The 19,085-nt window shown below is 67.6% G+C and overlaps 8 protein-coding genes across 8 annotated transcripts; 2 read left to right on the forward strand and 6 right to left on the reverse strand.

Moving 5' to 3' along the window:
* Positions 1–290: 290 nt before the first annotated feature.
* Positions 291–2,167, reverse strand: RHOBADRAFT_40294 (uncharacterized protein). Its single transcript, XM_018413700.1, has 6 exons — positions 2,106–2,167; positions 1,758–2,006; positions 1,579–1,682; positions 1,252–1,512; positions 636–1,181; positions 291–599 (listed from the first exon to the last, which is right to left on the reverse strand). The coding sequence occupies exons 1-6, from the start codon at positions 2,151–2,153 to the stop codon at positions 464–466; spliced, it is 1,344 nt and encodes a 447-aa protein (XP_018267757.1). The 5' UTR covers positions 2,154–2,167; the 3' UTR covers positions 291–463.
* Positions 2,168–2,486: 319 nt separating this feature from the next.
* On the reverse strand, positions 2,487–4,287 carry RHOBADRAFT_47666 (uncharacterized protein; the record flags this gene model as incomplete). Its single annotated transcript, XM_018415028.1, has 6 exons — positions 2,487–2,723; positions 2,811–2,976; positions 3,079–3,278; positions 3,351–3,461; positions 3,567–4,099; positions 4,203–4,287. The coding sequence occupies 6 exons, from the start codon at positions 4,285–4,287 to the stop codon at positions 2,487–2,489; spliced, it is 1,332 nt and encodes a 443-aa protein (XP_018267758.1).
* Positions 4,288–4,499: 212 nt separating this feature from the next.
* On the reverse strand, positions 4,500–7,411 carry RHOBADRAFT_56533 (uncharacterized protein; the record flags this gene model as incomplete). The annotated part of the gene is made up of 5 exons (XM_018418392.1): positions 4,500–5,912; positions 5,986–6,149; positions 6,236–6,550; positions 6,623–7,120; positions 7,363–7,411. The coding sequence occupies 5 exons, from the start codon at positions 7,409–7,411 to the stop codon at positions 4,638–4,640; spliced, it is 2,301 nt and encodes a 766-aa protein (XP_018267759.1). The 3' UTR covers positions 4,500–4,637.
* A 632-nt stretch (positions 7,412–8,043) lies between these two features.
* RHOBADRAFT_40298 (uncharacterized protein) lies at positions 8,044–9,576 on the forward strand (the record flags this gene model as incomplete). Its single annotated transcript, XM_018413701.1, has 5 exons — positions 8,044–8,345; positions 8,408–8,822; positions 8,917–9,077; positions 9,193–9,278; positions 9,408–9,576. The coding sequence occupies 5 exons, from the start codon at positions 8,044–8,046 to the stop codon at positions 9,461–9,463; spliced, it is 1,020 nt and encodes a 339-aa protein (XP_018267760.1). The 3' UTR covers positions 9,464–9,576.
* Positions 9,577–9,627: 51 nt separating this feature from the next.
* On the reverse strand, positions 9,628–10,374 carry RHOBADRAFT_56535 (uncharacterized protein; the record flags this gene model as incomplete). Its single annotated transcript, XM_018418393.1, has 4 exons — positions 9,628–9,741; positions 9,844–9,909; positions 10,024–10,045; positions 10,141–10,374. Coding segments are annotated over 4 exons (414 nt in total), but the record flags the coding sequence as incomplete, so codon positions are not given.
* A 1,220-nt stretch (positions 10,375–11,594) lies between these two features.
* On the forward strand, positions 11,595–14,651 carry RHOBADRAFT_56536 (uncharacterized protein; the record flags this gene model as incomplete). Its single annotated transcript, XM_018418394.1, has 10 exons — positions 11,595–11,615; positions 11,718–11,987; positions 12,057–12,206; positions 12,266–12,435; positions 12,508–12,751; positions 12,831–13,026; positions 13,106–13,656; positions 13,759–13,868; positions 13,949–14,350; positions 14,417–14,651. The coding sequence occupies 10 exons, from the start codon at positions 11,595–11,597 to the stop codon at positions 14,517–14,519; spliced, it is 2,217 nt and encodes a 738-aa protein (XP_018267762.1). The 3' UTR covers positions 14,520–14,651.
* Positions 14,652–14,877: 226 nt separating this feature from the next.
* On the reverse strand, positions 14,878–16,021 carry RHOBADRAFT_47671 (uncharacterized protein; the record flags this gene model as incomplete). Its single annotated transcript, XM_018415029.1, has 4 exons — positions 14,878–15,155; positions 15,231–15,426; positions 15,497–15,515; positions 15,642–16,021. 4 exons carry the CDS (start codon positions 16,019–16,021, stop codon positions 14,878–14,880), a joined length of 873 nt encoding a protein of 290 aa, XP_018267763.1.
* Positions 16,022–16,186: 165 nt separating this feature from the next.
* Positions 16,187–19,077, reverse strand: RHOBADRAFT_47672 (uncharacterized protein; the record flags this gene model as incomplete). Its single annotated transcript, XM_018415030.1, has 12 exons — positions 16,187–16,345; positions 16,447–16,618; positions 16,691–16,806; positions 16,929–17,102; positions 17,167–17,355; positions 17,422–17,580; positions 17,661–17,805; positions 17,900–18,177; positions 18,248–18,340; positions 18,410–18,601; positions 18,661–18,784; positions 18,860–19,077. Coding segments are annotated over 12 exons (2,019 nt in total), but the record flags the coding sequence as incomplete, so codon positions are not given.
* Between the last annotated feature and the right edge of the window lie 8 nt (positions 19,078–19,085).

Genomic DNA, 19,085 nt, shown 5'->3' on the forward strand with positions numbered 1-19,085 from the left:
AGGGGGAGCGAGAGGGCGGGGGAGGGAGCAGCGAGCGACGGGCGCGGCCCTCGCCCATTCGCAGCCCTGTGCAGCTCTCTGTATGCGCATACCTCGAACCCTCGCCGCTTCCTTTGTCTCCCCTTTGACGACAGCGACCGCGGCGCCGAGCCCCCTCACTTTCCCACGCGCCGCCGAGAGCAAGTACCGGCGCTCGAGCACTCGCTCGGAGCCCGGCTCCTCGACGCTGAATGCTCGCCGCCCGAGCACACACTCTCTCGCCTCGAGAGCACACGACGAGAAACCGAAAGCGGGACTGTGCGACGTTGCGAGAGGGGAAAGCGAGAGGGAAAGGACAGAGGCGACGACGACGACGAGGGGAAGAGGGGGTATCGGGCTTGCGAGAGAGCGAGACAGTACATGCTACAGGCGCACGACGACCATGGCGACGACGACGGCGTGGAGGACGAGACGAGGAGGCGGCTCAGGCAGAAGCGGCGACAGGAGCGGTACCCGTCGCCGCCTCAGCGAGGAGCGCCTCGCACCTCGCCGCGACTCCCTCGGCGAGCTGCAGCGCCTGACGGATCTGCGCGTCCCACCTGCGCGTCGCCGGGGCCGCGCTCTCGCCCTCGGCGCCCGCACCGTCTGCGCCCGACCCGTCCTCGCGCGCCGCAGCCTGCGCCGCCACGTTCGACATGGCGCCCTCGGCCGCCGCGCCCGCCGCGTGGTCGGCGTCGGCGTCAAACACGATGAGGCCGTCGACCTGGTCGATCGAGGCGCGCAGGCGGCGCTGCTGCACCATGGTGCGCGCCATGGCCTCGGCCGCACTCGGGCGCAGGCCGAGCAAGTGCCCGAGCCCGGCAAACGTCACGTTCGTGTAGACGCGGCTCGCGGCGAGCACGTTGTGCTCCATCATGGCGCGGTCGAGCACCGTCTCGGGACCCTTCTTGCCCGTCTCGACCGGCGTGTCGGGCGCCGTCACGACGGCCATGGTCGGCGGCAGCTTGGCGAGCTGGTGCGTCGCGAGCGCGGCCGCAAACTGCTCGACCTCGTGCGGCCGGATCATCTGGTCGAGAAACATCTTGCTCAGGATCGAGTAGTGCGGCGACTGGGCCGCGCGCTCGTCGCGGTACAGCGACGCGAGGAGCCTCGACCGGATCGGGCCGGCCGGCGCGAGAACGGCGCAGGTGATGGCCACGTCGCTGCGGGCGAGTGACAACACGAGTCAGTCACAGTCGCGAGCGTGCTCGCAGAGAGAAGGCAGGGACGCACAGGGTGTGCATGCGCTCGTCCTCGGCGAGGGCGGTGACGTAGCTCAGCTCGTGGTACTTGCTGCTCGCCTCGGCGAAGCGGCGGCTAAAGTCGAACATGCGCGCTTGACACAGCTTGAACTGGAGCTGCGTCTCGAGGTCCGTGGCGGCGCCCGACAGCAGCGACGCGCGGTTGAAGTACGTGTCGGCCGAGGTCGAGTCCTCCTCCTCGAGGAACAGGCGCACGATGCGGACGTAGACCTTGAGCTTGTACTCGTCCGGGCTGCGGGAGAGCGAGTCAGTTCCGTCTCGACGTCGCGTGCGCGACCCAGGAGAGACGAGGACGCACCGGCTGCCGGACTCGAGCGGGATGCCAATCAGGACGCGCGCCGCCTCGGGGAACTCTTCGTCTTGCTCGAGCAGGTCGGCGTACTGCTCGCGCAACGTGCAGATCTGTCCTCGCAATGGCCAGTCCGAGTCAGTGACACGCCGTGGACGATGTGGCGGACTGAACAAGAGGGAACGCACCTGCTCCTCGAAGCTCGTCACGCGTGGCTGAAGAAGCTCGAGTGCGCCCTTGAGCAGGCCTTTCCTCGTCTCGCGGTCGCTGACCTCGGCGAGCTGCGCGACGAACCCATCGAGGACCTGGCGCGCGACGATTTGGGGAAAGTCGGGCGACGAGACGGTGCCGAGCCACAGGGCGAGGTCGGACTCGAGGCTGGCGGGAGAGGCGGCGGACGAGAGGGTGGTAGAGAGGAGCGACAGGTAGGCTGCGGTCTGCGGCGGCACGAACGGGCGTGGTCAGCTCACCGGGAGAGATGAGGGAGGGGGGCGAGAGGACGAGGTGGGGGAGGGACGAGGACAAGTCGGGCGCACCCTGTCCTTCTGCGGGAGCGACGCGATCCTCGAGAGCTCAGAGTCCATCGTGCAGGCGAGCGCGGTCCGTCACGAGGTGAAGCGGGTGAGGTCGAGGAGGAGAGGTGGGCGAGGCGATGAGGTTCGCTTGACGCTTGCTCTCGCCGCAGTTGCCGTGGACAGCCTCCCGAACAGCGTACGACAGCTTCATGCAGCTGGAGGACTTGTGCGCCCGAACGCTCGGGACGAGGAACGACCCTCTCCTCCTCGCCTGCTTGAAGCGCTCTCGCGCTCGCCTCGGACGACTCGAGCTCGACCGGAAAAGACGAGAACCGGACAGCGAGATAGATTGCACCCTCGAGGAAGGCTTTCGACCGGCACCGAGCCCTCGAGCGACCCGCTCTAGCGCGCCCGCTTGACCTGCTTCTGCATCAACTTCTTCCGCTCCTTCTCGGCCTCGCGCTGCTTGTGCGCGACGCGCTCGGCCGGCGTCATCTTGGCGAGCTTGGCCTCGGCCGCCTCGCGGTCGAGCTTGCGCTTGAGGGCCGCGGCGTCCTCCTTGGCTTCGCGCGCGAGCGCCGCCGCCTCGTCGCGCTGCGCCTTTTGAAGCGAGTACAGCGCGTCGGCGCGGCGCTTCTTCTGCGAGCGGCGGCGGTCGATGCGAGAGTGTGAGTCACATGCTCGTGCGCGAGGAAGTACGAGAGGAGAACTGCGGCGAGGACGTACGAGCTTGCCGATGGCGACCTCGGGAACGAGCTTCTGCTTGGTGTACAGGACGTCGGCGATGTTGCACGCGAGCGTGACCCAGTCCTTGGTAGCCGCCGCCTGCGAGGACGGCGGGAGGCGCAGGGTGACGACGAGGCGGAAGTCGTTGTCGGGCAGAGACGGGTTCCTGCGGCGAGAGGAGAGGGGAGGCAAAGAGTGTCAGGTCCTGGTCGGCAGCAACGGCACCGCGAACGAGGGTCGCTGTGCGACGAAAGCGGGCAGGACGCACTCGTCGTCGGGCGTCTCGGCGGGCATGTCGCTGACGATGATGCTCTCGAGGTACTCGAGGCCGGGTGCGCCCTCGCGCAGCGCGTCGAGCAGGCCCGTGTCGGTGTCCTTGAGGAGCGCGTTGGTGACGTCGCCCGACTCGGTCATGACGATGAGCGAGGGCGAGACGCCGGCCGTCTCGGAGACGTTGGTGAAGGTGCGCTGCAGGCAAGGGGCAAGAGGTGGGGTCAGTGCGGGCCGAAAAGGCACGGTGCGGGCGACGACAGGACGCACAAGGTCCCACCTCGAGTCGCGGACTTGGCGAAGCACCTCGCGGCGCACGGCGGCGAAGCAGAACTTGGCGCCCGGGGTGCCCTTGGGGAGCGCGAGCTTGAAGTCAAGGGTCTGCAGGCGAGCGAGGTGGTCAATCATCGAGCCACTCAACGTCTCTTCGCCCCTGGGTGGGCCAGGAGTGCGAGGCGACGGTAGGTAGGAGGACGAGCGACGCACGACCTTGTCCTTGCCCGAGTCGTAGCTGTAGTCGTACACGCCGCGCGCGAGGTCGTACAGGCGCGCGAGGACGTCCTGGCCGCCCGTCTTGACCTTGGCCCACATGTACTCGACGGCGCGGCGGCCCGACGCGTACGAGCTGAACTCGTCGCCGCCGTCGGACGCGAACAGCTTGTCGCCGCCGAGGCCGACGCCGGCAAACTCGGCGCGCAGGACCTCCTCGTGGGCGCGGAACCAGGCCGAGGCGCGGCTCGAGTTGGAGCGGCGGATGGCGAGGGTCGACAGGCCGTACAGGGCGAGGACGGCGAGCATGGCGGCCTCGAGGCGGAGCTCGGCAGGGCGGACGCGAAAGGGGCCGAGCGAGTGCTCGACGCCGAGGCGTGGCGGCAGGGTCGGGACGGCAGTGGGCGGGGTGGCCGAGAGGGGCGTTGCGCCAGCGACGGCAGGGACGACCTCGGGGAAGAGGGGAGCGACCTCCGGGTGAGGAGGTGCGGCGGGCGCAGGGTCGGCGGCATCGACGGGCGACGGGTTCTCTGTGGGAGGAGGGCGTGGGTCAGGACGGGCTGCCCACTGTGCGCGCGGGGCGAGGGGCACGACGGCGAGGACGACGAGGTGGGGAGGAGAAGGAACACGCACGCTTGCCCCACGCGGCGTGGGCCGACGTCGCGCCCAGGACACACGCAGCTGCAGTCCCTGGCACGAACACACTCGAGCGGGCCATCTTGATCTGAGCGTGGAGCGGGTGAAGCGATGAGGACGAGAGGGCGCGGGGGCTGGACCGCTCGCTCGAAAAGGCGACACTCGGCCGTGTTCAACACCAAGGCGAGGGTCGTAGGCGCTCTCGCTCGCTGTGTGACTCTCTCAGGCGACAGTCCCTGGCCGGCGGAGCATCGCTGCGGCGGACGCCTCGCTCAAGCTCTCGAAAGAAAGGACGACGACGACGAGATGCGGTGTATTGAAAGGCGACAACGATGAGACGACTCTGTACGACGGGCGAGAGCCAACGAAAGGAAGGGGGCGAGAATCGAGGAGGGAGGGAGACGGGGAAAGGGGAGAAGGAGGAAGTCGGGCTCAGGAAACGGCGAGCGCCTCGACGCCTCGCCGAACGTCCTCCTCCCGGTCTCCTGGACCACCGGCTCGAGGGCTCCCCCTCCCACCCGCACCAGGCGGCGGCGGCGCCCTGCGCCTCGTGCCCGTGCTCGCGCCGAGGTGCGCAGGCCCCGAGACGGGCGACGGCGGCGCGTCGTGCGGCGTCTGCGGCCGGCTCGTCTGCGCGCTACCTGGGCCGTCGCCATCGAGCTGGTGTGCGTGATGCGACGGCGGCGGTGGCGGGCGACGACGTCGAGCGGCGGCCGTGGCCGAGGACGACATGGGCGACGAGCCGGCGGGCGCGTGCGAGTGGTGGTGCGCAGGGTGGTAGCTCGGGAGGTGCGCGTGGTGCTCGTGCGAGTGGTGCGACGGGTGGGACGAGTGGAGGGACGAGCGCGACGAGTGGGACGAGAACGAGCCCTCGCGGCGGCGGTGCGGGTCGGGCGAGTCGCTCGGCGGAGGTGGGGCGGGACGGAAGTGGCCATGCGACGCGACGGGCTCGTGCAGGACGTGCAAGGCATGCAGGGACTGCGACCTCGGGCGCGGCGTGACGAGGGTAGGAGCGGTCGTGGCGGGCAAAGGGTGGGTCGGCGACGACGAGCCGTGATGCCGCACCGCGATCGGGTGCAGGAGGTCGTGGCCGGCCGAGATGACCGTCGACGAGGCCGGGACGTCCTTGTCCGGCAGCGGGAGCTCGCTCGGCGGGTGCTCGTCCTCGGGCGAGCGCGTCCAGCTGCGCTGCCGGTCCTCCTCCACGGCGGTCCACTCGGCGGTCGCCGAGCTCTGCCGCACAACGTCGGGCACGCCGCCGGTCGCGCTCCGCTCAGCGACCGGGCCGAGCAGGTCATGGCCGTGCGCGACGACGCTCGGCGGCGACACGCCGTACGACACGGCCGAGTCGTCGACGCTCGCGTGCCGGCGCGAGCCCTTGCTCTTGCGCCGCCGCGGCCGGTCCACGGCGCCCTCGTCGTCGCACGTCGTCGCGACGGCGTCGACGCTGAGCGTGCTGCCCGTCGCGCTCTTGGACCCGCCGATCAGGCCCGACAGCGCCGCGTCGGCCGACCGCAGCGTCTGGCACCAGCTCGCGCGCAGGTTGCGCTCGACGAGGCGGCGCGTCGTCGGGTCGCACGCGCGGTAGTACGTCTGCGCGACGAGCGACTCGAGGCACCGGCGCAGCTCGGGCCGCTTGTACGGGTGATGGCGGAGCTGGGTATTGGTGAGGAGCGGGTGCAGGACGCGCAGGTACGTGTGCTTGAGCTGCGGACGACGGTCGAGGACGTCAGGGCTGTTCTGGGAAGGTGATCGGGCAGCAGGAACGCGAGGGACGCACGCCCTCGGACTCCTCGTCGAGGTTGTAGAGCTCGCGGATAAAGACGTCGACGAGGACGCAGAGATCGTTGGTGTAGAAGTACTCTTGCGTGCCCGACGTCGTAAAGAGGAGGTACAGGATCTTGAGGATGAGGAGCGAGACGCAGAGCGAGTCGGGCGTGCCATCTGCAGAGGTCGCGAGGGCGGTAAGTCGGCGTCTCGGCTCGAGGGCAAGGGGGGGCCACCGCCAGAGAAGAGAGAGAAGCACGGACCTGCTCGGTTGAGGATAAAGATGATGTTCTCGCCGAACGTCTTGCTCTCGTGCTCCTTCTCCTTGAGCACCTCGAGGACCATGTTGGGCCCGCGCTCGCGCTTCTTGCCGCCCGAGCTGACGACGGTCGGCAGGATCGGCGGCGGGAGCTTTCCGGCGCCGTTGTCGCGCTCGGCGGGCACGGTCGAGATCATGAACTGCTCGTTGAGCGCAATGAGGAGCTTGATGAGCGAGTAGTTGAACGTTTCGTCCTCGACGTCGCGCGTGCGCTCGACGAGCGAGAACAGGCGCGAGACAAAGTCGAACGAGAAGTCGGCTGCACGCAAAAGGAGGAGTCAGTGAGCGGTCGACTGCAAAGACCGGAAGAAGGAGAGGAAGGGGGACGGACCGAGTTCCTCGGGGCCGAGCTTCTGGACGCGGCACAGCTCGTACAGGACGGCCGTCGCTGCGGTACCGACGCGCTCCTCCCACCCGTCGGCCGGCATGGCGACGAGGGCCTCGCCCTTGGCGGCGGCGTCGGGCGCGACGCCCTCCTCGAGGACCTCGTGGACGACGCCGGCGTGCCAGACGCGGTTCATGAGGACGGGGACGACCTCTCTCCACCGTCGACGCATGAAGCGATACACCTTGGAGCTGCCGACGGTGACGCCTGCGCCGGGCTTGCGGGCGTCGGCCCACACGCCGGCCGTCGTGAGCGGGTTTGCGCCCTCGCCGAGGTGGAGGACGAGCATGAGCGAGATGAAGAGGGTCGACGACGAGGCCTCGGGGTGCGAGATCGAGGTGATGATGTTGTCGGTCATGCGGTCGACGTGCGAGGTAAAGAGGGGCGACGACAGGAGGGCCAGGAGGGCGTGGTCGAGGGCGCCCGGGGCGGCGAGAAAGTGGTCTGCGTCGAGGAAGATGGAGGGGTGAGCTCGGCTGCCCATCCAGGAGAGGAGGTGCAGGGGACGGGCCCATGAACGTAGAGGCAAAGAGGATGTAGTTGCGGAACGCATAGTCGAGTTGGTCGAGGCTCGAGTCGGGGCGAACGCTGATGAGGTCGTCGAGTTCAGCTGCGGGCGGATCGCGGGCTCGTCATGGTCAGTTCGAGGACGAGGACAGACGGGTCTAGGGAGGCGAAGGACGGACCCCAGAACTGGTCGGGCGACGAGAAGTGCCACTCTTGCTGAGCCTCCATGACGAGCGAGGCCGTGTCGGACCCTGGCGGCCGGGTCGAGTTGCCGGTCGTGCGCCGTCGTCGCGCGTCCTTGCCGAGCGGTCCGTAGCGCGGCTCGACGGGTCCTGGACGATGTTGAGCGGGTCGTGGGGTCGAGTGGGTGGAGCGAGCGTGGGGAGACGGCGTCGTCGACCGTGGGCGGTTCTCGCGAGTCGCAGGCGGGCTTGCGGTAGCTCGAGTAGGGCTTGGATGCCAATCTCGGTAGCTGGCGAAAGCGGCGAGGCGAGGGTCGAGCGACACGCCCGAGTCGAGATGAGAGCGCGGCGGATTGTCCTTCGCTTCGTCCCACGCACCTCGTGCACAGCCAGCCGACCGCACAGAGCTCCCACAGAGCTCGTACAAGCACCCTCGAGTCAGTCCCACCCCTTCTCGCCGTCTCCTTCCCCGGCTCCCTTTTCTTCCAGCTCGTCCGCCTAGACCTTGCTCCCTGCCTGCTCGAGGGCCAGGACTTGCGCAGCGGGCTGTACAAGGACCGTAACACTGACCGCACCGTCCACCCGCAGCCAGTCCCGTCTATCCGCACCGCCGTGGCTACCCTCGCCCGCCTCCGCACCTTCGCACCTCGCACCTCGTTCCGCCGCCTCGCAGCCACCATGTCCGATCTCGCCGCCACCAAGAAGCAGCGCACCGCCCAGGTCCTGTGCACCCACGCCGGCACCTTCCACTGCGACGATGCCCTCGCCCACGCCCTCCTCCGCCAGCTCCCCCGCTTTGCCGACGCAGAGCTCCGCCGCTCGCGCGACCCCGCCGTCTGGGACCAGTCCGACATCGTGTTTGACGTCAGCGGCGAGTACGACCCGCCACGCGGCCGCTTCGACCACCACCAGCGCGGCTTCAACGAGGTCTTTGGCCACGGCTTCACCACAAAGCTGAGCTCTGCCGGCCTCATCTACAAGTGCGTCCCGCTCGTCTGCCCCTACTCCTCGTTCTCCAACTCACTCTACGCGTCTCCCGCAGGCACTACGGCCAGGAGATCGTCTCGACCATCCTCGGCGAGCCCGTCGAGTCGCCGGTCGTTCAGCAGCTGTGGCTCAAGATGTACGGCGACTTTGTCGAGGCGCTCGACGGCATCGACAACGGCGTCGCGCAGTACGTCACCACCGAGCCGCCCCGGTACCGCTCGCGCACCGACCTCTCGTCGCGCGTCGGCGCCCTCAACCCGCGCTGGAACGAGCCCTCGACCGACGACGTCCTCCTCGACGGCTTCAACAAGGCGACCGAGCTCACCGGCTCCGAGTTCCTCGCCCGCCTCGACTACCTCCACAAGGCGTGGCTCCCCGCGCGCGACATTGTCGTGCGCGCCGTCGAGGCGAGGAAGGACGTCCACCCGAGCGGCAAGGTCATCGTCTTTACCGAGTTCTGCCCGTGGAAGGTGCGTCTCTCGCTCTCTCTCGACGAGTCGCTCGGCGTTCTCAGGGTACAAGAACTGACTCTTTGCGCCGCACCCTCGCCTCGTCCACCCGCAGGAGCACCTCCACGTCCTCGAGGAGGAGCTCTCGATCCCCAAGGACGAGCTCCCGCTCTACGTCCTGTACCCGGAGAGCGAGAAGCCCGACGCCAAATGGCGCATCCAGGCCGTCGCCGTCTCGCCCGAGTCGTTCGACAGCCGCAAGGCGCTCCCCGAGGCGTGAGTCGACGGCCGCTTCCCCTTCCTGCCCGAGCCCGCTCTTTGCCGGTGAGGGCGCACCGGAGCGCTACACTGAACTGTACACTGACTCCCTCTGTCTCTGCCGGCCCTGCAGGTGGCGCGGCGTCCGCGACGACGCCCTCTCGACCCTGACCGGCATCCCGGGCTGCGTCTTTGTGCACGCCGCCGGATTTATCGGAGGTGCGTCCCGATACTCTCTCTTGCCTCTCCTCTGCGTCCTCGTGCGCGTCTGCGACCGTGCGAGGCTCGTCGTCGGCGAGAGGCTCGTGCACGGTGACTGACCCGCCTCTCGGTCTCTGTCGCGCGCAGGCAACGTCACCAAGGAGGGCGCCATGGAGATGGCCATCAAGGCGCTCGACCTCTAGATTCTAGATGGACTCTGCGTCGGTCGCTCGTTGGCGGCGACACGGCTGGGAGCAGACGCGGTGGACGTCGTCGAGGAGGTTTCGCTTGGAATCCAGCGAGTTCAGCTTCCCTCGTGGTCTCTCTTGCCCCCTTCTCGCTCGCATGCTCTCGAGAGGCTCGACTCGGGCTGGTTCACTGCTATGTTGTCAAGCTCGAGCTGTACAAGTGGGAGGACCGACGAACGGACGGCGCGCCGCGCTCAGCCGCGCATGGCGACCTTGGGCTTGGAGCCGGCCGGCTGCGCACAGGTGTATCGCTGTCAGTTGAACGTCCGGGTGCGTCGACGGGCGACCGACGAGGGACGGCGGCGAGAGTGGGCGAGGGAGAAGGGGGGACGCACGGCGTTCTCGGTCTGCTGGTCGTGCTTGGCGTCCTTCTTCTCCTCGTGCGCCTGCTGGCGCGAGCTCTGCGCGAAGGGGAAAGGGGGCACGACCGGTGAGAGGTCAGCTCCTGTGCGAGAGAGCGACGATCGACAGGGTCGACGTCTTGATGCGCTTGAGGGACGAGAGCCGGGACGCACCATTTGCGAGTAGGCGATGTAGCTGAACGCACGAGAGAGGAGAACGTCAGTCTGCGCCGCACGGGCACCTCTCGCTCACGACGAACGAGAGGAGGAGAGAGGAAGAGGGGAACGCACCCGGCGATTCCTGCTCCTGCCGCGATGAACATGGGCACGGCCGCGTTCTTCCTCGACGTGTCGGCCGCGTCCTCGCCGACGCTCTGCCCGCCACCCTGGAAGAGGCCCGGTGCGTGACGAGCTGGCGTCGAGTGCAGGGCGCGAGCGGCGGCGGTGCGGCTCGAGGCGGTGGTCGGGCAGAGGCGGACAGTCGGACGGGCGAGAGCGGCGAGCATGCTGAGCGTGTCGAGTGCTGCTGTGGTGGAGTGTGAGAAGGGAGAGAAGCGAGGACGTGAGAGGCGAGTGACGTTCGCTCGAGTCGCGGATCGAGAGCGGGGTAAAGCTCCGGGATCCGGTCGCCGCTACGTACCGCTTACTCAGCTCGACGACCAGATCCTCTTTGTACAAGACGGTTGAGCATGTGTCTGCGGACGCGAGGTGCAAAGACGTAGAAGCGGGAACGGCCAAGCAAAAGCGAGTTCTCGTCGTCGCTCGGACCGCTTTCACACGTGTCGAGCGGCTCGGCACAGCTCGCTGCAGGGCTTGGTCTCGTCGACTGGGAGCGTTCTCTCGAGCCCACAGAGCGAAGCGCGAGCGAGGCGCAAGCCACCGACGTGCGGCGGAAAGCGAACACGAGAGATGGCAGCAAGCGCCGAGGCTGCACGCGAGCTTGTCCGGCTCTGCGCGAGCTGCGGGATCCGGGGCAGAGTCCTGTTGCCGACGCACAGGTGAAGACGGCCAAGCGAAAGGCGCAGGGTTACAGGCGCAAGGCGCAAGCGCCTCCGACCGCCAGAGGAACCCGCCGAGACGAGAGCCAGCCGAGCGTAGCAGGCCGCCGAGCCGGGTGCCTTCCTCACTCCGCGTGGCTGAGCGAGGTCGCGAGGGCTCGAGCAGGTCTCGCCGCTCGCAGGGCCGTGCGGAGCGCCCGTCTCGCCGCCAAGGACGACCCGCGCGCAGAAGGCGCGCGCCGCGAGCGGCATGGGCGGCAGTGGCAAGCCGAGCACCTCAAGCCACACACGAGACGAGGGCTGCTGACCGCGTGCAAGCGTCGAAGCGGGGCGAGGGAGCCAGCTGCCCAGAGGCGAACCGCCTTGGTCGCCCACGCTCCGGACGACACCGAGGGAGGGTGACCGCGCGAGGGGCCGCGCGATCGGGTTGTGGCGGGCAAAGGGTTACGGCGGATCGCAACGCACGAGTCGAAAGGTGGCAGCGAGCGGTGCGGGTTGACGTGCGAGAGGCGCCGAGAGGTCGGTGAGGGAGCGAAAGGAGGTTGGCGACGCGGCGTCGCCGAGGGCTGCGGTTTGGCGTGGGCGCGTCTGGTTAGCTGTGAAGCGTGGCGAGTATGGCAGCCGGTGCACAGCGTTGGAGGGCGAGCGTGGAGACGGAGCGCGTCGAGCTCTCTCCTCGCCGCGACGCGTCGTCGGCCCTCTCTCCATCTCGCCTCCTCGACTCTCCTCACCCACGCCTCTAGCAGCATGAACGGCTTCGACAGAGGGGTGAGCACACTCTTCACACTCTACTGCTCCATACCTCGCTGACCCGCGTCCCCTCCTCGCCCTCCCTCGTCCCTCCCCTTTCCCTCCTCCCCCGCGCCTCAGTCCGTCTTCTCGGTGCCCGTGTACGGCAGCGACCTGTCGGCACGCAGCAATGCCACCAACACGCACTCGGCCAACACGCAGACCATCGCCGACTTCCAGCAGTTCGTCACCGAGTTCCGCGAGAACGAGTCGTTCATCTACCGCGACCGCCTGCGCGCCAACTGCCTCCGCAAGGAGTGGACGCTCGAGGTCGAGATGGGCCACCTCATCGGCTGGAGGGAGGACCTTGCGAGCCGGGCCAGGAGCGAACCGGGCGAGGTCTTGCCGCTGGTGCGTCCCCCGCCCTCCTTCCCTCCCCTCGTCCCCCTCTCGCATGCTGACCCTCTCGCTCGCGCGCAGTTCGAGATAGGCCTGCGCAACGTCGCGCGCAACCTGCTGTTCCCGACGGCGAGCACGCCCGAGGAGCGCATCGAGAAGCAGCAGGCCGTCCCCGAGATCCAGCTCCAGCTTCAGTCGGGCAGTCGGTTGATGCAGTTCAGGGAACTCGGCGTGCGTCCTCGCCCCCTCCTTCACTCGCGCCGACCGTCACTGACTCTTGCGCCGCACAGGCCACCAACATCTCGCGCCTCGTTCGCCTTCCCGGCATTGTCATCAGCGCCTCGGTCCTCTCGTCGCGCGCCATCCGCCTTCACCTCACGTGCAAGTCGTGCCGCCACGTCACGACCCAGGACGTTCAAGGCGGCTTCTCGGGCTTCCAGCTGCCCCGCAAATGCGCTGCGTGCGTCCCCTCGCCTCTCTCGCGCCTCGTCCCCCCCTTTCGTCCGGACCTGACCCTCTGCCGCACTCGCAGTCCCGCACCGCCCGGCGAGCCCAAGGACTGCCCGCTCGACCCGTACGTCATCGTGCACGACAAGTGCACCTTTGTCGACCAGCAGACGATCAAGCTCCAGGAGGCGCCCGACATGGTCCCCGTCGGCGAGCTGCCTCGGCACCTCATCCTCAGCTGCGACCGGTACCTCACGGGCCAAGTCGTCCCCGGGTCTCGCGTCATCGCAACGGGCATCTACTCGACGTTCCAGCAGGGCAAGAGCCGAGTGCGTCCACGTCGCCGCCCTCTCGAGCTGCACGGGCAAGGCCCGGCAAGGAGCTAACTCGGTCCTTCCCCTGCCACAGCGCGACACGCCCGTCGCCCTGCGCACGCCCTACCTGCGCGTCCTCGGCCTCGAGATCGACCGAGAAGGCGCGAGCGGGAGCGGGATCCGCAACTTTACCGCCGAGGAGGAGGAGGAGTTTGAGAAGATGGGCAAGGAGAGCGACATCTACGAGAAGTTTGCCAGGAGCATCGCGCCGAGCATCTTCGGCAACGGCGGTGCGTCCCACTCTCCCTCGGTCGCTCTCGCCATCGTCTCGAGCGAGTCCTGACCCTTGGCCCTGTCCTCGCCGAGCAGACATCAAGAAGGCGATCGCGTGCCTGCTGTTCGGCGGCTCGAAGAAGGTCCTCCCCGACGGCATGCGCCTGCGAGGCGACATCAACGTCCTCATGCTCGGCGACCCGGGTACGGCCAAGTCGCAGCTGCTCAAGTTCGTCGAAAAGGTGTCGCCCATCGCCGTCTACACGTCGGGCAAGGGCTCGTCGGCCGCCGGTTTGACGGCCTCGGTTCAGCGCGACCCGCAATCGCGCGAGTTCTACCTGGAGGGCGGCGCCATGGTGCTCGCCGACGGCGGCGTCGTCTGCATCGACGAGTTCGACAAGATGCGCGACGAGGACCGCGTCGCCATCCACGAGGCCATGGAGCAGCAGACGATCTCGATCGCCAAGGCCGGCATCACGACCATCCTCAACTCGCGCACGAGCGTCCTCGCCGCCGCCAACCCCGTCTTTGGCCGGTACGACGACATGAAGACCCCGGGCGAGAACATCGACTTTCAGACGACCATCCTGTCGCGCTTCGACATGATCTTCATCGTCAAGGACGAGCACAACGAGCAACGTGACGCTGTGCGTCCCGCCGTCTCTTTGTCTTCCTTCTTCGACCCGTCGTCCTGACCATCGTCGCCGTCCCTCCCCACCTTTTCCTCCTCTCGCCTCGCTCGCCTGCAGACGATCGCCAAGCACGTCATGAACATCCACATGAACCGCGCGACCGACTCGAGCACCGTCGGCGAGATCGACCTCGAGAAGATGAAGCGCTACGTGTCGTACTGCAAGGCGTGCGTCCTGCCGCTCTCCTCCCTCGTCCACCCTCCCTCCCTCGGGCCCCTGACTGACTCGCATGCCCCGTCGCGCACAGCCGTCGCGCACCACGCCTCTCGACCGACGCTGCGCAAAAGCTCAGCAGCCACTTTGTCGCCTTGCGCAAGCAGGTGCAGCAGGTCGAGCGCGACAACAACGAGCGGTCGTCGATCCCGATCACGGTCCGCCAGCTCGAGGCCATCGTGCGCATCTCCGAGTCGCTCGCCAAGATGGAGCTCAAGGTCGAGGTCCTCGACGCGCACGTCGACGAGGCGATCCGGCTCTTCAAGTTCTCGACCATGGACGCCGTCCGGGCCGGCAACCTCGAGGGCATCAGCCACTCGGAGCTGCGCGAGGAGGTCGAGTCGATCGAGAAGGAGCTGCGGCAGCGCAACAAGCTCGGCGTCGGCCGCACCCTGCCGTACTCGAGCCTGCGCAACTACTTTGTCACCCAGCGAGGGTGAGTCCTCCCCTTCGCCTCTCTTCCCGGGCCTTTCTGACCTGTCCTTTGCCCTGCCGTCGACAGGTTCACCAACCACGCCTTCGACCGTTGCCTGTCGGTCCTCGAGCGCACCGACGTCCTCCAGTTCCTGCAGCAGCGTCGCCTGGTCCGCCGCATCGCCGTTTGAGTCGATCCTTCTCCCCCTTTTTCTTCCTCGGTCGACCGGGCTCGCTCTTGTTGTAGGTTGTACAGCGTCCTCTCTCTGTCTGCGTCCTCGTCGATCCTGTTCTTGCCTGTAACGCCTAGCGCAGTCTCTTTCCCTCTGTCGTCGTCGTGGTTCGAGCGAGAGCTTGTCGAAAGCTCGTTCTCCTCTCGCAGCAAAGTCGCCTCGCTCCGTTCACATCATTCCAAGCGCTCTCTCGTACAGTGCGCCGAAGCCATGAGGTACAGAGAGAAGAAAATGCTCGCAAGAGACGGGCTTGCGCGAGGTCGGACAGCTCAAAATATCGAGTGCGAGAAAGAGGCTGTCTCGTTGCACAACTTGTCTACGACGCAGCCTCGCCGCCACGATCCTCCCTGCACACGCTCAGGTCCAGCCTGAGGCGGTACGCGTCCTTGCCGTTGAGGTAAAACCGGTGCAGCCGCTTCTCGCGAACAAAGCCCATCTTGGAGTAGAAGGCGAGGGCGGCGGCGTTGTCGGCCTCGGTCTCGAGGACGACCTCGTCGACGGGTTGGCGGGACGGATGATCTGGCGGGAGCGAGTTGACGAGGGACGGAGGTGGGCGGAGCATGACCGAGAGGGAGAGGCGGAGAAGGTGGGTCGCTGCATCGTCGAGAGGGTCAGTCGGCGTCTCGCTTGAACCTCGCTCGAAGGAAGGAGAGACGAGAGGGGACGCACCGACGCCTCGACCTCGGAAGGCCTTGGTCGTGCTGAGCATGGCGAGGTAACCCCTCATGAGCGGTCGTCGAGCCTGCTCGTGCCCTCGCTCCTCGTCGCCTGCGACGCCCGACTCGACAGGCAGCGACCTCGACGACTTGGCATGCGGCTCCTGCTTGCAGATGACGACGCCAATAGGCTCTCCCTTTGAGCAGGCCTGCGCGAGGGCGGCAAGAGAGTGGAGAGAGTCAGGTGGGGTCGCAAGAGAGACGACGAATGGGGCGCACAAAGAAGCAGAGGTGTGGCCTGCGTGCGTGTGTGCAACAGTCAGTCTTGTCGTACCCGAAGCGCGCGCGCTGAGGCCGCTGCGACGAACCGGAACCGCCGTCCCGCGAGCGAGAGGGAGAGGGAGAGGGAGAGGGAGAGGCTCACCACTCGTCGAGGAAGTAGCGGTAGGTGTACAGGTTGTAAGGCTCGCTGAGCTCCTCGTCGACGAGCTTGGTGATGGCCTCGAGGTCCTCCTCGCCCTGGTACGCGCGGTACGAGATCGAGTCGGCGTCGGCTGGTGGTGGTGGATGCTGGGGAGGGGAGGATGGCCGACTGGCGGTCGGCTTGGATGTAGAAGGTTCGGGTAGTCGCTGAGGGTGGTCGTCGCTGGTCGCTCGTGGTGCCGGGTCGAGGTCGGGGTGGGGAGGAGGAGGCGGTGCTGATGACGAGGCCCACAAGGGCGACGCCGGCCGCGGCGGCGCGGACGACAGCTTGAGCGCGTGCAGAGAGGGCAGCTCTGCCCCCTTGCCAGCATCTTGCGCCATCTCGAGCGAGAAGAGAGGGGCGAGCGAGCGAGAGCGGCAGACCAGTTCCTCGACTTCGTTCCGAGGCGTTCGTCGGCTGCAGCTTCTCGAGAGCGAGACGGGCGCACGCAGAGGATAGTATGTAACGACGGCATTGAACGACAGCTACAGCAAACGAAGGCCGCCTCAGAAATCGTCCTCCTCGCTCCACTCGACGCCCTCGGCGAGCAACGCCTCGGTCTCCTCCTCGAGTTTGTCCAGCCCGGTCACGCGCTCGAGGTACTTGGCGTCCTCGCACGCACGCTGCACGAGCGAGAACGGGTCGGACCGGTACGCCTCGAGGATCTGCGCGCCCGGGACAGGAGGAGAGTCAGTCGAGGGTGCGAGCGAGCGCGCGCACGACCGAGTCCGACAAGGACAGGACAGGCAGAGAAAGATGGGCGCACCGTGTCGGAGCAGCCGGTGCAGCGGTCGTACGCCTGACCGGTGATCTTGAGGTTGTCGAACCGCGCGAGGTACCCTCGGATCTGGTGCGGGACGATGCCCAGCGGCGAGGCGGGTTCTTGAGGCGCAGGGGCGTCGTTGGACGACAAGGGGACGTTGGAAGGTGCGCGAGGTCTGCGAGAGAGAGAGAGGCCATGTCAGTTTGGGGGTCGAGGCGCGAGTGACGAGGCGCGAGAGAGGACGGACCCGAGCGGGTGCTGCAGGACGGACACCATGAGCTCGACGGCGGTGGCACTCGCGATGGCGGCGATGCCAGGGCGCGTGACGGTGCACATCTGGTCGAGGGTGCGGTCGCTCAGGGACTGAAGGCGGGGCGAGGTCGACGGCGAGGAGGAAAGGCAAGGAGGGAGGGAAGGTGACGAGGGAGAGAGAGACTGTCAGTTGGGCGGCCGCAGGGGAGCATAGGCGAGAGAGAGAGACGCACATCTTGGGGTGCGACTATGTCGTTGCAGTAGTAGCAGCCGAGGCGACCGCGGAAGGGCGAGCTGGTCGAGGCGGGCGCGGCCGGCGGGTTGGGCGCAAGCGAGTTTGGCGAGGGCGCGAGGCCATGGCGCATGGCGAGGAACGTGTCGAAGCCGAGGGCGACATTCATGACGAGCTGCAGGAGTAGAGACAGGGTCAGGATCGGCCGCCAGAAGTCGCCGCAGAAAATCGAGCCGCACCTTGTCCTTGGCGGCACCCATGACGGTCGGCAGCCAGCGGCTCTCCCTCGAGTCCATGAGGAGGTAGACGACGTCGTGCACGTCGACGAGCTCGTCGAGCTGGTCAAAGTCGGCGCGGACCTGGTCGAGCGAGGTGGACGGGATCGGGTGGCCCGGCATCGGGACCGAGAGCGACACGCCGGTCGCGTCCTGCACGGCGAGGCAGAGCTCGTTGGCGCCGTCTTTGACAGGGGATAAGAGAGAAAGGGGACGCACTACGCCAGGGTAGATGCGCTTGAGCGCCGCAGCTGCCGCCTCGGCCTTGGGCTTGCCACCGTCGAGCGAGTCGTGGAACTCGAACAACGGTTGTCGCACCGGGTTCGAGAACGAGACGGTCGACGAGTCGACCAACGAGATCTTGCGCACGCCCCAAGCCTGCGAGAGAGACTCAGTGTCAGGGCCTGGGCGACGCGAGAAAGGAGGACGAGGGACGGGAGAGGGGAGAGGGGACGCACCATGAGCGTCCTCGCTACGTAGCACCCGAGCGTTCCGGCGCCGAGAAGGAGGCACCGCGTGTTCTTGACCTTGTCGAGGTCGAGCGAGGGCAAGATGCGCCAGCGCATGAGCTGCAGGTTCAGGTCGACGGCTTGGTCGGCGAGTCTGCGGTTGTGGCAGCGGATGAGCATGGGCACTCTGCGGTGGCCGAGACAGGAAGACAGGAAGGGAGAGCGCGTAAAAGACGAGAGGAACGCACCGAGTCGGGTCCATGAGCGGCGCGAGGTCGGCCATCCTCGGTCCGAGTTTGCCCTTGTCGTTCTTCTCCCACCCGACGACCGCCGGACGCTCAGCGCCGCTGTCGAGTACAGGACCATCGAGCCGCACGACGCACGAGAGCGACGACTTGTCGCGGCGCGAGACGACGCTGAGCTGGCGGATGGGCGGGTCGGCGTGGGCGAGGTAGGTAAGGGCGTTGCGAACGGGCCAGCCGAGCGCGGTCGGGTGCGAGGACGGGTCGTCAAAGATGAGGGTACGCTGTGATGGGGCGTGTGGGTCAGAGTCGGCGTCTAGGGCAGAGGCGAGGGAGAGAAAGCTGACGGCGCACCTGGTCGGGCGGCGTCCGGGCCCAGAAGGTCGCAAAGTTGTCAAGCGGCGCCGTCTCGCCGTCGCCGCGAGACAGGAGGATCTGCCCGCTAGGCTGTGTGCGAGACAGGGTCAGGATAAGTGCGGTGAAGGAGGAAGGGGGCGCGCGAGCGCGAGGACGTACCTGCTCGGGCGCCGGGTCGTCGCACGGTGCCCACCCGGTCGTGACCTCCCAGCCCGGCTTGAGCGCCAGGGCGGGGAAGGCGCACCAGTAGTAGTAGCGGTACTTCTTGAGGTCGGCGAACGTGACGAGGAGGAACGGGTTGAGGTCGGCGAGCGAGATGCCGCGGGACGGCTCGCGGACGATGGACCAGATCTGGAGGTGCGCGGGGTCAGCTGTCGTCGTCGCTGACGGAATAGTAAGAGGGGGCGCACCTGGTCGCCGAGGTCGCTCAGGAGCTGGGCCTTGTCGAGCCGCTTGAAGTCGTCGAGCGTGTTGACGTTGCGGAGGAGGCCGTGGAGCTGGAAGCGGTCGGTGGAGCCGGGCGTGGCGGACGTGCTGTGGTCGCAGAGAGTGTCAGTCTGCGCTCGAGGTGCACACGGCGCTGGCAGGAGCCACGTCGAGGGGGCGCACCTGTCCCCCACATGGTCGGCGGCGAACGAGGCGTCGTCGAGCTCGAGTGCGCCGTGGAGGGGCACGGCTTGGCCGGTGCGCTTGTCGTGGATGATACGACCTCGGGCGTAGTGTCCCACGAGGGGCAAAGGCGTGTCGTCGAGCTTGAGGTGGTGCAGCTTGAGCGAGGTGAGGCGGTGCCAGAACGACGGCGAGATCGAGGTCGACACCGGGAGGAACTGGAGGG

This window comes from Rhodotorula graminis (genome assembly GCF_001329695.1).
Source record: "Rhodotorula graminis WP1 unplaced genomic scaffold RHOBAscaffold_20, whole genome shotgun sequence".
Lineage (NCBI taxonomy): Eukaryota > Fungi > Basidiomycota > Microbotryomycetes > Sporidiobolales > Sporidiobolaceae > Rhodotorula > Rhodotorula graminis.

What these genes read in the sequence shown, in the direction of transcription:
- RHOBADRAFT_40294 (XM_018413700.1), bottom strand. Translation starts at nt 2,153, where the DNA reads ATGGACTCTGAGCTCTCGAGGATCGCGTCGCTCCCGCAGAAGGACAGG. An exon ending in TGACGAGCTTCGAGGAGCAG is followed by an intron (nt 1,683 to 1,757) that starts GTGCGTTCCCTC and finishes TTGCGAGGACAG; the next exon opens with ATCTGCACGTTGCGCGAGCA. An exon ending in CCGCTCGAGTCCGGCAGCCG is followed by an intron (nt 1,513 to 1,578) that starts GTGCGTCCTCGT and finishes GCTCTCCCGCAG; the next exon opens with CCCGGACGAGTACAAGCTCA.